This window comes from Pan troglodytes, chromosome 13 (assembly GCF_028858775.2).
Source record: "Pan troglodytes isolate AG18354 chromosome 13, NHGRI_mPanTro3-v2.0_pri, whole genome shotgun sequence".
NCBI classification, from domain to species: Eukaryota; Metazoa; Chordata; class Mammalia; order Primates; family Hominidae; genus Pan; species Pan troglodytes.
In genome coordinates, this window is record NC_072411.2 from 139252814 (window position 1) to 139268937 (window position 16124).

Sequence of the window (16124 nt, forward strand, 5' to 3'; positions counted from 1 at the left end):
CCCCTTCACTTCTCTCATTTACTATCAAAAGTCTGGGGGGAAAGGTGGCTCCAGCACAGTACAGTGACAACTTAAAACTGAATGTCAACCATCACAGCCCTGAAGACACTTCAGTGCTTCACTGCCACTTGGAGTTCCCAGTGTCCAGGCCAGGGTCTCACCTTAGACCCCAACTGCTCCCAGAGACTCCTCTCTGCCCCCCAAGGACTCTCCTCCTACCCTCTCTGGCACCCAGGCTCCAACTCCCAAATTCCTGTACTGGCCTTCCAAAGAACAGCTTAGTCCTTTAAGTGACACCCCATCTCCACCTCTAACCTGTGATATGTATCAAAAGCCTCACCGAGATTTCCTATTCAGCAAACAGCCACCTTTGTAGGTTTCCACCTCTTAGAGGCCCAAAGCACCTGCCAAAGCGTTCACATTATAGTTTTCCCTTTAAATGATCAAATAGCCAAGCAGGGCTTCTATTGAATATTTCTTTGCCCGAAAAGGGTTAGAGACCATTATTACAAGCTTCAAAATCCTGCTCCTCATAGTTCTGTCAAGTGATCTTAGAATCATACTGCCCTCAGTCCTTCTCTTCCTTGCAGCCGTGGATGAAACTCTGTTGCTTTATTACTCCAAGATCTCTCTAGTTCTGCTAACTACTTATGTGCCCTTCTATTTAATGTTGGCAGTTCCTTGAGGAACACACTAGTGTTTTTTTTTTTCTTTACATTTCATTCAGGGAATTACTAAACAATCATTTCCACACAGAGATGTTGTGGATTACGCCAAAAAAAAAAAAAAAATCAAGGATGGCTGTTTCTGTCTTGAAATGCTTAATAATTTTATCTGTAAACTTGTGGTTTGTAAGTGAGGTCCATTAAGACAATGGAGCATGAGCCAGGGAAACGGGCCTCTACGTGTGGCCACTGATGTTCCATACAGCATTCATAATGCACCATGCACACTGAATTCCCTGTGGACCCCTGATGTTGCGAGGCCAGCAAGACTCAAAGTGAGCACAAGGTACTCGTGCTGTATCTACAACTGAGGGAGCTGGGTGCTGACACCCCGAAAGGCCACACTTTTCCCCTTAAGAGAGTAAACTTGTTTCGAAGGCAGAAAGAAGGCAGTGGTGTCTTAAGAAGCATGAAGAAACCATATTGTATGAGTCATGGTTCTCTAGAGGGACAGAACTAATAGGATATATATATATATAGAGAGAGAGAGAGAGAGAGAGAGGAGTTTATTAAGTATTAACTCACATGATCACAAGTCCCACAATGGGCAGTCTTCAAGCTGAGGAGCAAGGAGAGCCAGTCCAAGTCCCAAACTGAAGAACTTGGAGTCCGATGTTCGAGGGCAGGAAGCATCCCGCGTGGGAGACAGATGTAGGCTGGGAGGCTAGGCCAGTCTCTCCTTTCGCATTTTTCTGTCTGCTTTACATTTCTAGCTGCACTGGCACCTGATTAGATGGTGTCCATCTAGATTAACAGTGGGTCGGCCTTTCCCAGGCCACTGACTCAAATGTTAATCTCCTTTGGCAACACCCTCACAGACACACCCAGGATCAATACTTTGCATCCTTCAATCCAATCAAGTTGACAGTCAGTATTAACCATCACACATATCATATATTTTCTTATTCATGCACTTCTTTATATTAGACACCTGATCATGCCAAAAGGCCAGTCCATAGTTCTTTTGCTTTTCAGTCCTTCCTTACGCATCGGTGAGTCCCAGGTCGAGAGTAGAGGCAGAATTCGTGCACATAAAGTGCGATGAAAACGGGCAAGTTAACTTTGTGCAGCATCTGTTTTTACCAGCGTGGTTCTGGTAAAAACAAAATCTATATGCATGTATAAGCTATGAAGTACAAATTGCATAATTTCTGTGATTCCACATATGAGATCAGTGCACTTATATTAGTATTTAAAACTGGCATTGCACAACGTAAAGATGGATGGTGAACTTCATGCTAACAATTTAAATCTAAATTTTTCTTGGAATGATATTAAATAACACATAAAAACACTATGAAAAGGGAGAAACTGAGAGGAAAGAGAAAGTTTTATATTTTATGACCTCAGAGGCACTTTCTTTCTGTTTTTTGAACAAGGAAGCTCCGCACTTTTCTCTGAGCTCCACAAATTATGCAGCCAGCCTTGCAGCAGGCAACACATCAAAGCCTCTTTCCTGGGGGTCTAGTGAGGGATGTAAAACACAAATATGTTAATAAATAATATACAATATAATGTCGCTAACAATAAGTGCTGTGCTAAACAAAAGCCAGGATGGCTACAGCAAGCCGGAGGGGAGCTGAGAATTAGATGTAAATTCTGAGGGATGGGAAGGGCCCTAGATTTTAGGGCGTTGTGCAGAAGAGTAACCAGATCTGCTCTACGTTTCAGGAAAGAAAAAAAAATTCCCTCTGGCTGCGGTTCCGAGAATAGCCTGGAAGGAGGCAGGGGTCCCGGCTGGAGAAGCGTGGCTCCGGGGTGGGGCGTGCAGGGCGAGCCCGGGCGGGGGACGCTGCCCAACAAGCAGGTGTGGGAGACTCACACCTTAGATTCTGAGTTTTTAAGCTTGTCTCCTCAAAGCAGGGAACTCAGGAACGTTTCGTGAGCACCTACGGTATGCAGGGTACGGTGCGGAGCCCTAGCGTCACTGACGACCAGGACAGCCGAGCAGCTGCAGGATCCGTCGTGTTGCCCAGCAATTTTAATATTTAAAAATTCGTTACTGTTGCTGTTACTTGTTTTCTATGTATTGGATGTCTTCGTGAAGAACCCTCAAAAGTGCAACGAACTCCTCCCTGCCAGAGGGCGGCCGCGCGCTCTGAGTACAGCTTCCCGCGAAGCCGGCCAGGTCCTCCAGGGCACCGAGAGAGCCGGCCAGAACGGCGGCGCCCTATCCCGGCCGCGGCGTGTCTGACGGCGCCCCGGAACTGACGGTCTGGTACGCAGGGGCGCTCGGCGGCAACGGCGGCTTTCAACGTCATCGCGGGCGCGACGCCTGAGGGACAGGCTGGGGTTTGGCTGTCCGGAAGGTGCAGCGGCGAGGCCGGCCGCGAAGATGCCAGTGGCGGTGATGGCGGAAAGCGCCTTTAGTTTCAAAAAGTTGCTGGATCAGTGCGAGAACCAGGAGCTCGAGGTAACCCTTTGCGTCGCGCTGGGAGAAACTGCGGAGTAGTCTTAGGCCCCGGGGCGGCACCAGTTTCCAGGGTAACGGGGTCTGAGGCTCGCGGGCTTTGGGAGCTCACGGGGCGGGCGCGGGAGGTGGACGTGTGGATCCCTGACCGCCGCAGCCTGCTCCGACCTAGCCCGGTCTCCCCGAACTCGCCGGGACCTTTTTGTTATGTGTCTTCAGCCTGTGAGCCCGAAAACCCTGTGCGTCTTTGCTCCAGCACCTACCGATGAGCTCATATTAATTAGGCATCTTTCCTTCCCAGTATCGGGTTGGGAGAGGGTAGTAATGTGGGTTTTATTAAAGATCTTGGTATACACACACACACTAACACACACACCGCAACTCACACACACACCAAGAAAAATGTGACCGTTGTAACCTTTTTTTTTAACTCACAAAGCCTTTCTTGTAATGTTATCAAGTAAGCTTGCCATTTTGTCTTCAGTAAGACAGATGAAAGTTATGCAGCTGTTAAAGTTAATGTTTTTCTTAGACACTTAAAAAGGGTTTATATCATTAGTGTTAAAATTAAATAAAGGAGACAACATCCAGAAGCGGCAGCTCACTAATAGATAATAGATACTTTCCAGTTGAGTTAAAATGGAAAGAATTGTCTTTGCAACGCAGCTGTGGTGATTTTCTGTCTCTTATTCAGGACGCTTGATGTAATGGGCAGAATCAGAATGCTTCAGGAATCTGTCGAATTTGTTTCTTATAATAGTAAGATCATTTAATGGGAATTTGAGAACTGGGGAAGGGGATCCACTTACATATTCTTGAATGTATAAAGAAACTGAAGCCCAAAGGGAGATAAATCAAAGCTGATGACGAATATAAACTTAATACTCAGAATTTTCGTGTTTGATACTTCTCTAAGCTGTTTCTAAATCTATAATAGGGACTATAAGATTACTTACAGTCTTAGACTAAAAAGGCTTACTTTTAAAATTAGCATTTATAAAATATTATTTTAAAAATGAAAGTTACAGGGTAAATGAGGTTTTTAAATTTTTGTGTTGTTTTGTTTTGTTTTCATTTTTGGCCTTCTAGGCCCCTGGAGGAATTGCTACACCCCCAGTGTATGGTCAGCTTCTAGCTTTATATTTGCTCCATAATGACATGTAAGTATGTTTAACCTAAAGCCAAGAGCAACAGGTTTCTCAAAGTTATATGGAAATATTTCTACACTGAAGTAGCACCACTAAACATAGGCACAACGAGCTACCTTTTTTATTACAGTAATTGTTAACGTCTATTTCCTATTGAATCATAGGTTAATGAATTATGATTAGGTCGTCATTGTCTTACGTATACTTTCTAGAAGACATTTCAATTTATTATGACAAATTACGTCAGTAAATTCATTTAACCTTTTTGTCTTTTTAAAAAACTTTTATGACCTCTATTTACTTAACTTCATATATAATCAATAAAACAAAAGAAGTGAAAAGAGAAGATTGCAGCCAAGAGGAATTCGTTACAAACATGTATGAGATTTTTTAAGTTTGTTTTGTTTTTAATTATTCCTATTTCACGTTCACATGGAAAAGTCAGAAAGCATAACTACTCTAGGCCGGGCGCCGTGGCACACGCCTGTAATCCCAGCACTCTGGGAGGCCAAGGCAAGTGGATGGCTTGAGTCCAGGAGTTTGAGACCAGCCTGGGGAATATAGTGAAACCCCGTCTGTCCTAAAAATACAAAAAATTAGCTGGGCATGGTTGCGTGTGCCTCTAATCCCAGCTACCTGGGAGGCTGAGGTGGGGAGAATCACCTGAGCCCAGAAAGTCGAGGCTGCAGTGAGCCAAGATTGCGCCACTGCACTCTAGCCTGGGCAACGAAAGTGAGACCCTGTCTCAAAAGGAAAGCAAAACTGCAAAAAAAAAAAAAAAAAAAAAAAGTCTCCTATAGTTCTGTGACTCACTGATGATTCCTGATAACATTTTATTTTAAATTCTTCCAAAACCTTCCTTTTATATCTTTTTAAAAACTAAATTGAAATTTTTATTACACATATGTAAGGTTTTTGTTTTTGTTTTGTAAAACTGTCATTATATGTTTGTTGTAGTTCAAGCCTCCAAACCCATAAAAACTCCTGCCTCAGAAGCTGTGTCCCACTGGTAGGAGGGGCTGTAATTGGGAGAGAAGTGTTGTGTACCAGGCTTATTGTCAGGGAATGCTAGAGCCTTGATAGTACATAAATTTGTTTACTTTTATATCCTAATAAATAATTTGGGCCGTCTATAAATCCTCGTGTTTTTAGTGTGCTGTTGCCTAAATTTAGGATATGGATTATTATTTTTAAAAAATTCACTAGAAATGGCAAAATATTACTTTGGTAAAAATATTTCATGTCCTTTTTATCTGGAAAACCACTATTGTTTCCCCAAAACAAATTCATATAAAACTAAATTTTACTTTGTGTTAATGTGAAGTATACTTCTGTATGTTTGGCTTGGGACCTGGTAGTTTTTAACATTTACTGAGATGATTATGTTTTTAATTGATTATTCTTCTTTGTGGTGGCGTAAATTAGGAATAATGCAAGATATCTTTGGAAAAGAATACCACCTGCTATAAAATCTGTAAGTATCCTTTAAACCTATTTTACTGCTTTAGTGTAATGACATTCCCTTAAATGGCAACCTTTTATAAGCTTATGTTTTCTATCTGACGTCCTAGTAATAGTCATCAGATTGGTATTAAGGATTCGAAATAAATCTTCAGAGTCCTCTAATCAGAAATTTGAATTTTGCTGGGATGGTGTAGAATTTCTGCTCAGTTCCTACTGATTAGATTTCTTGAGACGCTTTTATGTGCAGCTTCCCTAGTTAAACAGCTGAGCCAGTTTAGATGAAGGAAGCTCCTGGAGGTGGCGGAGGCAGCTGAGGTGATTTTCAGCTGGTTTATGTTGCTTCCTATAATGGTACTTATTTTGAAACTGCCATCGTTTACAAGAATACTCTAAGAATGATTGACAGCAATAAGATTATTTTTGTTAATTAGGATTTTAAATTTCTTATTTTGGTTGGGAGATTAGAAGAAACCTGTGAAAAGGTTCTTCCAAAGTGGAATGAGGTAAAATTTTAATGTCAAATGATTCCATGTGTCTAACATGAGTGTCAAGTGAAATTTTTAACATTCTCGGGATATTACCAAGAATTCATCTAAACTTTTGTTTATTGATATTCATCAAGAGATCGGATTAGTATTTTTACTCTTTTTTTTTCCCTCATACATTCTGTTCTGTTAAGTAAGATTGGAATATTCCTCAGCTTCTTTGGCTAAATAAAGAAGTACTATAAATCATGCACATAAGTTTCAATGGCATTAGTGGAAACTCAATCCTTAGAGAGGCTACAATGTATGACATCTTAGATTGAGAGTCTATATTGTTAACCGTTTTGCTATTACTTTTGACCTAAATATATATTCATAATATATCTATGAAATACAAATACAACATTTTTAAAAACAATCCTTAAGCTAATTAGTCCCCAGGCTTAATTCTGAAATGTTTTTTGACTACTTTCTCATGCCTTAATTTGCTATTGTAATAAATTTATATCAGCCCTACAGATAAATTTTACCTTACTGCTCATAGTGTTTAAAAACCTTTTGATAGTGATTGGGCTGAAAAAGTAATTGCATCTTTTAAAGTAAATGTTGAATTAGGTTTTAATGATGTAGCTAACAAGTTTTTATATCATTTCTGGTATTTTGTTTTAAGATACAATCATTGGTGCATTTACAGAGTGAATACCCTCTAAGGCAATAATATTTATTGCAGGCAAATTCTGAACTTGGGGGAATTTGGTCAGTAGGACAAAGAATCTGGCAGAGAGATTTCCCTGGGATCTATACAACAATCAACGCTCACCAGTGGTCTGAGACGGTCCAGCCAATTATGGAAGCACTTAGAGGTAGTGTTTCTTTGTGGTTAAAAATGAAATTAGATGAGACTTAGTCCCTAAGTGCTGCAGTGTTGAAGTAATAAATCAGTGGTGTGTGTTTAAGTAGATATTTTTGATAGGTGAAAAGAGCAGTTTTCAGAATTTTTTAGATTTGCCCTAATCATGCTTCTTCATTTTTTGTTGCTTGAGATTACATTGGCTGCTGTGCTTTTGTTGTTTCTTAATTCTAGACAGAAATTGCTCGTCAGTTTTAAGAGTTTTTTTTGCTATTAAAATGAGATCTTGTAATATTCTAATAAGTTTAAGGTATGGGTTTGTAGAGATGTGAAAATAGAAACTGCTCTTTGAATTTTGTCAGCCTCAGCCTTTGATAGGTGTTGTCTTAAGCTTCTGGATTTTATAACTAATCAGTTTAATACATAGATGCTCAAATGTGTTTTTAATTGCTTTGAAAGATTACAAGCCTGGTGTGACAGAGCACTGATCCCACAATAAAATCTCATTCCCTGCCTCTCTACAGTCTCTCACCCCTAGCATTTGCTTCCAGTCCTCCTGGTTCACTCTTTATAAAATTATATAATCTTGTTTTATGTTGTTATGTACTGTTATTTCTTATTGTTACCCTTACTTCCATAGTTAATATCCACCTTCACTGTATGCCTTCCTGCTGTGGAGGAAGTCAGTGAGCAGGAATTTTTTTTAATAACTGTTCATCACTCTGCTAAGGGATATCAGCTTTACAGGGCAGCAGACAGCAGAGATTGTTTCTGAAATGCACATAATTCCCTTGGAATGGTAAAATTCTTAGCAGCATAAAACATAACAATGTAAGTGGCAAAACAGGAGGCAGCTACTTTAAATGTGAATGAAATGAGCAGAGTCCTAAGGCAGGCAGATAGATGGGAAGGGAGGAGTGTGGAAGAAGATTGCACAGGTACAGCAGGGGCAGTTTCAGAAAGTAGCACCGGAAACCTCTTCATATAAGCCCTGAGGAATTAGCGTTATAGTGGACTTCCATAGTATCCTCGTGATTCAGCCTTGTGATTGTGGTGGGGCGGTCACAGGCCATGTGCCTTTTCCCAGTGTTTTACAGCGGGTTGATTGGCAGGACTGGGCTTGGGAACTCCTTACTCGTTCAGCAAGCATTCTGTTGTGCACCGTCAGGTCCGTAGTTTTATTCCTTCCCGGAGCCGCCTCTCACTGAATTCCATGAGATTGAGAATTCTGGCAAGCAGTTCAGTAGACCCAGGAAAGGCTATATAGCGTACCATGTGGGAGTTTAAGCTCTGGGTCCTTGCTTCCGGAGTTCAAATTCTGATTCTGTCACTTACTAGGGTGACTCCTCAGTGTCTTATTTTCCTCATTTGTGAAATGTGATTAGAAATAGTACTTTTTCGGGTTGTAAATGAGTTAATATATAAACACGTACCTTATTCTAAAGCACTACAGTATTCCTGAACACATCCTGAGACTTTTACAAATCTCCAGATTCATGAATGGTACTGTGGGTTCCTTTGGAAAATGCAGCCAGGTCAGGATAGTCTCTTAACAGATTGGTCTTACTGATGAATTTAACATTTTGCTTCTTAACTTATTAGAAACTTATTTTCTAGTTGAGAACAATCACTTTCTTAGATCTCTTTCCATTCTATTCTAAATTAGGCACAGTCCTATTAGAAAACTGAAAATGACTTAAGAGAAGCTAGTGAAAACTATTTTTGCAGGAAACAAGGGCTGAGGAAGTACTTAGAAACTAGGTAGACAGTAGCCATTCTCATCTGAGGCTTGAAAGGGCAAGGCGAGGGGCCAGTGTTACTGGGGCTGCCCCACAGGATGGATACAGAAGGTCAGCTGGAGCAAGGCAGGGAAAGGGCATAGGAAGTGAATTCCCTGACCTTCTTTCCCAGCCTCTGACCTGATAGAGCCCCAATTCGCCAAAGCAAGAGAGCTCAGGTGCAACAGGCATTGGCGGCCAACCTCCCTGGCACGCAGCATGGCTGGGAAAGACAGAAGAGGATTCGAAAGGATGGGAGTGACTAGCTCATCTTCCCTTCTGTCTCCAGCACTGGCAGTGATGGATGAGCAGCACTTGAGTATTTGTTGAACAACTGAGTTTGCATTCTGTTAGCATTTGTTTTCACCAAAAATGTGTTCCATCAACTACTGCCACAGATATTAGGTGCTGGCTCAATTTATTCTACCTTCCAGCGTGTCATTCTAGGGCCTGAGGTTACAGATTTCACAACTTGAGGATCACAGAGTGACTAGTCGGAATGTAGATGTGATTCGTGCCAAGTGGATATTGCAGCTTCTGAGACAGAGAACACTTAGCCTTTATTTTTGCTTCGTCAACTCACTTCTCCCATCACATGTTTTTCTTTCCTTTTCCAGTTATATCTTTTTACTTTTCTCTCCCTTTTATCTCCTCCATTCTTACTGTATTCCTGTTTTATTCCCCAATCTGAAAATATGACCAGAATATTTGAACTGAAGTAAATGTTTTTGAAATACAGTTGACTTACCAAATGAATATAGTTTTATGGTGTATACTTTTACTTCTCTAAAAAAAAAAAGTATACTTTCCATTGTTGGCTCTTTTCCATTGTTGGCTCAGTTCTTTTCCATTGAATGTATGCAGCCTTAATAGAAAACGTTTCTTGGTGTTGTAAAGTCTGTTAGGTTACAGGCTGGTTGAAGGAAGGAAGGAACCTACAATAATAAGTGTAAAGCCACAGAAGGAAGAGCAGACAGTGGCTGAGTGAAAGCTGGAGAGGATGTCGGGCTCAGATGAAGGGAAGGGATGGGAGTGTCGGCAGTTTTTAAGGAATCTGAGAAAACAAAGCGTAAGTGTTAGAGTCGTGCCCCATTTTGGTCCTCGTGATGCCATCAACAAGCATGTATTTGGCATATATTTCACTGGAGATGCTAGGTGTTCGGGGGACTGTGAGGATAAGAGATACCCCTTCCTGTCGAGAAGTTTGGAATATAATTGAAAAGAAGGGGGTAGGTGGAACAGTGTCTGCCGTAGTGGAAAGTTGCTTGTTAAAGTAGAAGTGTAAACAATACTGCTGAGTTTAGAGAAGGGCAGAGATCGTAATGAATTATAAACAGACTTAGGAATGGTAGAGAGCAGACAGGAGGGCATTTCAGGCCACGGGATAGCATAAACCAAAAGCCCCAGGGGGAGAAGGTGTAAGACTTGTCTGAGAGCCAGTGGACTAGTTTGGCACAAAGGGTATCTGGGGGAATTGGTGTAGTTTGACAGTGTCCCAGGAATGGAGAGAAGATTTTAAATATGTTAGGGTGTTTGTTTTACATATGTACACTGGCCTATTAAATATGGAAAGTAAAATCCAGAATATTTCCTAAGCATGTTGACCACCAGGTGGAGGAGCTCTTGCATTACCAAAGAGCAATGCCCAGGGAGAAAGGCCAACTGGTTTCACAGTGCTCAACTCTACCATACTCCTGAGTTTATTTAATTGGGTATGGAAGCCTGGGGACAATCCTAAATGCCACTTTCAGGAAAGTTTTCGTTGCTGGTATTGTTTGGCAGTCCCTTCTTAGAGTCATTCTTTCAAGGTGGGAATTTAGGATTTTGAACCTTAATTCAGTCAAGAGTTTGATGCAGACTTGGAAGAATGCTCCAGTTACAAGATTTGTTCTGTAACTCCCAGGTGTGGTCCTGTATTAGAGACCTTTTTGAAAAGGACAGCTGATTACGCAAATCAGTTTTCTGCTCCTTTGATTCCAGCATTTGTAAATGAAATAAGATAAGTAAAATTTATATCCCCATTGCATAAACATACTGCATTTTCTTAGGGTTAGAGCCTTGTGTTTAGTAACCTTTTTCCATCTTTGTAATTTTCATTATCTGAGATTTTTCATCCAAGAGGAAGAGTAAGAAATGTATTTTTTTCCAGCAATATTTGAACCCCCCTTACATACTGGGCATATATATTTGTATCTATAAGCACAGAAATCTTTGGGTTCATCTGGCCTTGCTTATGAAAACTGAACAAGGACAGTGGTGTGATTTAACAATGTGCTTTGAAAATGCTGCTCCCTGGTTCACTCTCTGCCAACCCACCACTCCCACAATAGATGCAACAAGGAGACGCGCCTTTGCCCTGGTCTCTCAAGCATATACTTCAATCATCGCCGATGATTTTGCAGCCTTTGTTGGACTTCCTGTAGAAGAGGCTGTGAAAGGTAATTTTGGCTTACTTTTTACTTATAAGGAAAATGGAAAATAGAAGTGTGAATTGTAGGTTCACAGTCTCCTCTGAAACACTTGGAACAGAATATGCTTTTGGAGTCCAGGCTGTGTTTTTTGAGAGGTGATATGAAACAGGTGTTGTGGAACACCCAGCAGGCACCCTGCAGTCAAGCATATTAATAGTTCTATAGCAAGCAAATGTGTGACTATCCACACAGTTGGTTACAAAAATATGTCTTAATTGGTCTCTTTACTCATATTTGGAAATCCTTATTTCCCCTTATTTGATAAAGGCAGCAGCATCCCCAAGTCCCTTTTCAGCCCATTTTCCCTGCCATTTCTGACCCATAGCCTAGGCGCTTGCTTGCTCCCCACTCATACCTGCTGGTCTCTCCAAATGTAACTTCGCATTTTCATTTCTCAGCTGATGCCCAGACTAATCCTTCCTGTTGCTCGTTGTTATAGAATATTGTATACACCTGGCCAGGTGCAGTGGCTCACACCTGTAATCCCAGCACTTTGGGAGGCCGAGGCGGGTGGATCATGACGAGGTCAGGAGTTCGCGACCAGCCTGGCCAACATGGTGAAACCCCGTCTCTACTAAAAATACAAAAAATTAGCCAGTTGTGGTGGCAGGCACCTGTAATCCCAACTACTCAGGAGGCTGAGGCAGGAGAATCGCATGAACCCAGGAGGTGGAGGTTGCAGTGAGCTGAGACTGTGCCACTGCACTCTAGCCTGGGCAACACAGTGAGATTCCATATCAAAAATATATATATATATTCTATACACCTTGTTGCATTGTTTTGCCATGATTGACATTTTTGATTCTCCAGCTAAAATATGAGCACCATCACGCACTACATCCTAAATTTCCAGGGCCTAGCATAGTTGTAGATACATGAAGATAGGTTAATGAAAGTTCTAAGTTATTACTTTTATTTACTCATACAAACATTTATTTCTTTTGGCTCTTAAAATTGGTCCATCATTTATTTTCTATATATAACATGCTTCAGAGCTCATATTCTCAGCTGACCACCTGGATGTGAATGCTGGTACCACCCGTCCCTGATGCTAGTGGCTATGTGACTTAGGACAAATCACTTGAATTTCCCTCAACTTTATTTTCCATACCTGCCAAACGATGGCCCTATATCCCACTTCATAGAGTTGTGGTGATTACATAAAATCATCCCTATAAAAGCACGTAGTCTGGTACCTACAGGTAAACCTTCTGTATATGGAAGCTGTTTTTAGTATTGCCATCTTTGTTATTACTGATAAGATGGTCACAAAAGGCACCATATTAGTTTTCCTTATGTTTGTTTTAAATAATACTGATTAGGTTAATACTATAATATATTCTTGACAGAAAACTAACCATCTTTTAATGATTATAGCAACCTAATAGAGTAAAATGAGGCTTTGATACCTGTTTCAGAAATATTTCAATAATGTTTCCATGCTCTTTGTAATACACCTTTCTAGTAAAAATGCATATGACGGGTTATACTAAACACATCAGGTCTTCTGTACAACTAATGTCATGGACAAGTTGTGGATTTTGTGGGGTGTTTTATTCTTTCCAGATCTTTATGTGTAATATACTTTTTTAGGCATATTAGAACAAGGATGGCAAGCTGATTCCACCACAAGAATGGTTCTGCCCAGAAAGCCAGGTAGGTGGAGCTTTCACCCATTTACGCAGCACTGGACTCTTCTAAGACTGCTTCAGGTTTTCAGTCTTTGGTTTTTGATAATTGGATATAAAATTCTGCTATACTAACACAATGGAAATTACTCATTTTAAATAAAGCGTAGTAGACGGGGTAGAAAGGATCACCTAGTTTAAACTCTTAAAAATGTATTTCCTGTATATAAATGATTTTATGTAGGTGTTTCATGGTCCTTACACCTTAGTTTTTACTAAATATTAATCTCCATCCTTTTATGGAGCCATTTGTAACTGAGCTTATCCTTCATATCCAAGCTGTTGTCTGTATTAAAAAAAAAGTTTAAATATTCAACTGCCCCCCTTTTCTGTTTGCACTCAAGTCATACAGGCACTTTTCCTGTGGCTTCCACTTTCACAGAGTTAACTTCTCTAGCCCTCCTTTTAAGGCCTTAATTTCTATGACCTGCCCTCATTGTCTTTATCTGAATTCCCAGCCCGTCAGTCTTCCTGTTGGAAGTGAGCCACACTCATTCCCGCCTGATAGTTTCTCTTCCTCCTGCTGACCAGGAGTGTCTTTTCTGCCAGGTCTTTAGAGCCAAGCTTAATGCCCACTTCCATAAACCCACCTTCATCCACGTCAGCCCAGATTTCCTTCCACCTACTCGGAATGCCTACGTTTAGACATTGCTGAACATACATACAGTAAAGGATTCTCAATGTGCTCAGCCCTTTGAGTTACAAAGAGTGAGAAGACATGATCCCAGTCAAGTGAGATAGTGGGGGAAGAGTAATATAATAAAGACTTATAATAGAGCACAGTTGTTATCCCTGTTTGAGAAATAAATGGCCATAAATGCATGTTGTGCTGAAAATAGCATGTTCTATGAAAGATCTTTACAATGACTTCTGTAAATTGAGCTGTACATTTTTTTTTTTTTAATTTAGTTGCAGGGGCCCTGGATGTTTCCTTTAACAAGTTTATTCCCTTATCAGGTATGTATTTTCATATGCACATTTTTTAATGTCTCATTGTTCCTAATTTCTTTTTTGTAGTATATACATATATGTGTGTGTGAGTGTATCTATTTCTTACCTTGTAAACAGAGGTTAAATTTCATAAATGTGTAGTAATACATCTGGTTACAAGAGTGAAACTGGGCTCCCCCAGAGCTTGCCTTGAGGCGGTGGCCTCCTCTGGGCCAGCTGCAGAGCCTTCTTATTCTCATGTCAGGGAGGCCTGCCAGAGCTGTTCACCAGTACTGTTATTCAGAAGGCATCCCCAGGCTGACGTGTAGTAATTTAAATGTTGGAATGTAAATTCCTTGAGGTTCTTTGTGGGTTTTCTTTTTTTTTTTTTTTTTTTTTTTGGTTTATTGACAATTTAATATTCTTCAGTGATGTCTGGGGCATGGGAAGCACTCTATTTCTTGAATTTAATGTTGCATGGGTAAGGATGTTTTCAAGAAGAGCTGTGATCTTTTAAAAGAGATGTTGCATGATAAAAGTGTCTTTAACCTTTACATAGAATACTTCAGTAACAACAACATGAGACATGCCTTTACTAGCAGTTAGGTAAAACCATACTCATAAAAGTTGAGACTTCTTGGCTTGCTTTTCAAAAATGTCCAAGCCTCTATGATGTAAGATTTTGTCTAAAACCAGGACAAATCTAAGAAAGTTAACTTACTGTTAAAAATTGAAGGCATTAGGGGAGGTAGGTGTTGGGGCCAAAGCTTTGTTACCGTGGTATGTAACTTGAAGTGTGTTTGTTTCTTTAACATACAGAGCCTGCTCCAGTTCCCCCAATACCCAATGAACAGCAGTTAGCCAGACTGACGGATTATGTGGCTTTCCTTGAAAACTGATTTATCACTCTGAGTTCAAGATTCGTCTTCAGAATCCTGTATACTGACAAATGTAGAAATGTAAAGTTTGTATTTTCAATTTATTGGATGGCTTAAGCACCTCAGCATTCCTTACTGAGTATGTGATAAAATACATATAGAATATAAAATATACTATATACATTTTGTCCTTAAACATTATGCTGAATAGTTGTTGAAACAGTTCTCATTTTGTAATATTTAATAATCTGGATAGAGCCTCTCAGTATTACAGTTAGTTTGTTTTCTAGTGACTCATAAAATAAGATTTCCTGTTTCATGTAGAATAGTGTTTGTCAACTGTCTTTTCTCTGTCCCAGCACATGCCATACTCTTGTATGTACCATTGGTTGATAATTATAATGATTCATTTGGACTTGAAGAAAGATTGTCCCCAGGCACAGTATCTGAATCACTGGGGATTATGATTCACCCTCTTTGGAGAACATGCTCTCTTTTCACCCCCCACCTCCTGAGAGCCACTAATGTAAGATACAGAAACATAGCTGAGGAACAAATAGACCATTTCCATACTAAACCAGTTTGTTAACTTTAGATTTTTTCCAATAGTGTGAGTATATCCATTGCTGGCAGTGGAGGGCTTGCCATGAAAATGCAACTTATTTAAGACATTCATGAGACATATTAACTTGTGCTGTCTCCTTTTAGAAGGAGAAACTTAAGTGTGGAATGCATTATATGGGCAAAGAAGCTATGAAGATACATGATACACTTTGTACAACTATCCTGCAGCCCATTGGTTGCTTATATTTATCCCTTGGCTCAAGTTCTGCCCTTTGGAGAAATACTGAGCAAATCTTTCATTCTCTGTGTGACAGCCCTCTGAATATTTGAAGTTGTTTGTTGTAACATAAGGTTATAACAGCCCTTAGTTCATTTATTCTGCATTTGTTCAATAAATATTTAACTGAATTCTTCAATTATTTCATCTAAGATAGTTTCTGGAATTTCACTGTCTTGATCTTTCTGTGGACACAATCTATTTTGTCATTGTGTCTATATGAATCTCTTAAGTAGAAATGAGCTGTATGGTGAATCTGTGTAGTGATAATTATATAATTTATTTATTTTGAATGCATTTTAGTGGCTATTTCAGTTTTTCTTAGCATATATGGGAATACTTTTTGAATTGCAATTTTATTTAACCTGGATAGGTAAGTCATATTATAATTCCTTGTTTTACAGTTGAGGAAATGGGAATTCAAGAAGTCAGAGGATCAGGAGAGTGATCAAGAGA

The 16124-nt window shown here is 40.0% G+C and overlaps 1 protein-coding gene and 1 long non-coding RNA gene across 5 annotated transcripts in view; one reads left to right on the forward strand and one right to left on the reverse strand.

The window, feature by feature from the left end:
• The window catches only part of LOC104005428 (uncharacterized), a 132088-nt gene extending 130189 nt beyond the window's left edge, over nucleotides 1-1899 (reverse strand). The window contains exon 1 of the long non-coding RNA XR_010149945.1: nucleotides 1251-1899. This is a non-coding gene — a long non-coding RNA (uncharacterized LOC104005428). The remainder of the gene's footprint in view (nucleotides 1-1250) is intronic.
• COPS8 (COP9 signalosome subunit 8) lies at nucleotides 1223-15807 on the forward strand. 4 transcript variants are annotated; one of them, XM_001152939.8, is made up of 9 exons: nucleotides 2924-3138; nucleotides 3830-3894; nucleotides 4225-4295; nucleotides 5709-5757; nucleotides 6963-7095; nucleotides 11191-11298; nucleotides 12925-12987; nucleotides 13929-13976; nucleotides 14769-15807. In XM_001152939.8, coding segments are annotated over exons 3-9 (483 nt in total). In that variant the 5' UTR covers nucleotides 2924-3138; nucleotides 3830-3894; nucleotides 4225-4293; the 3' UTR covers nucleotides 14849-15807. The 4 variants fall into 4 exon arrangements, with proteins under 4 accessions (XP_516177.1, XP_001152939.1, XP_054535569.1 ...); XM_063790919.1 differs by lacking the exon at nucleotides 2924-3138 and adding an exon at nucleotides 3239-3374; XM_516177.9 differs by lacking the exon at nucleotides 3830-3894 and having other exon boundaries at nucleotides 1223-3138.
• Nucleotides 15808-16124: the final 317 nt, after the last annotated feature.

What these genes read in the sequence shown, in the direction of transcription:
- COPS8 (XM_516177.9), top strand. Translation starts at nt 3,061, where the DNA reads ATGCCAGTGGCGGTGATGGCGGAAAGCGCCTTTAGTTTCAAAAAGTTG. An exon ending in TACCACCTGCTATAAAATCT is followed by an intron (nt 5,758 to 6,962) that starts GTAAGTATCCTT and finishes TATTTATTGCAG; the next exon opens with GCAAATTCTGAACTTGGGGG. An exon ending in TGTAGAAGAGGCTGTGAAAG is followed by an intron (nt 11,299 to 12,924) that starts GTAATTTTGGCT and finishes ATACTTTTTTAG; the next exon opens with GCATATTAGAACAAGGATGG.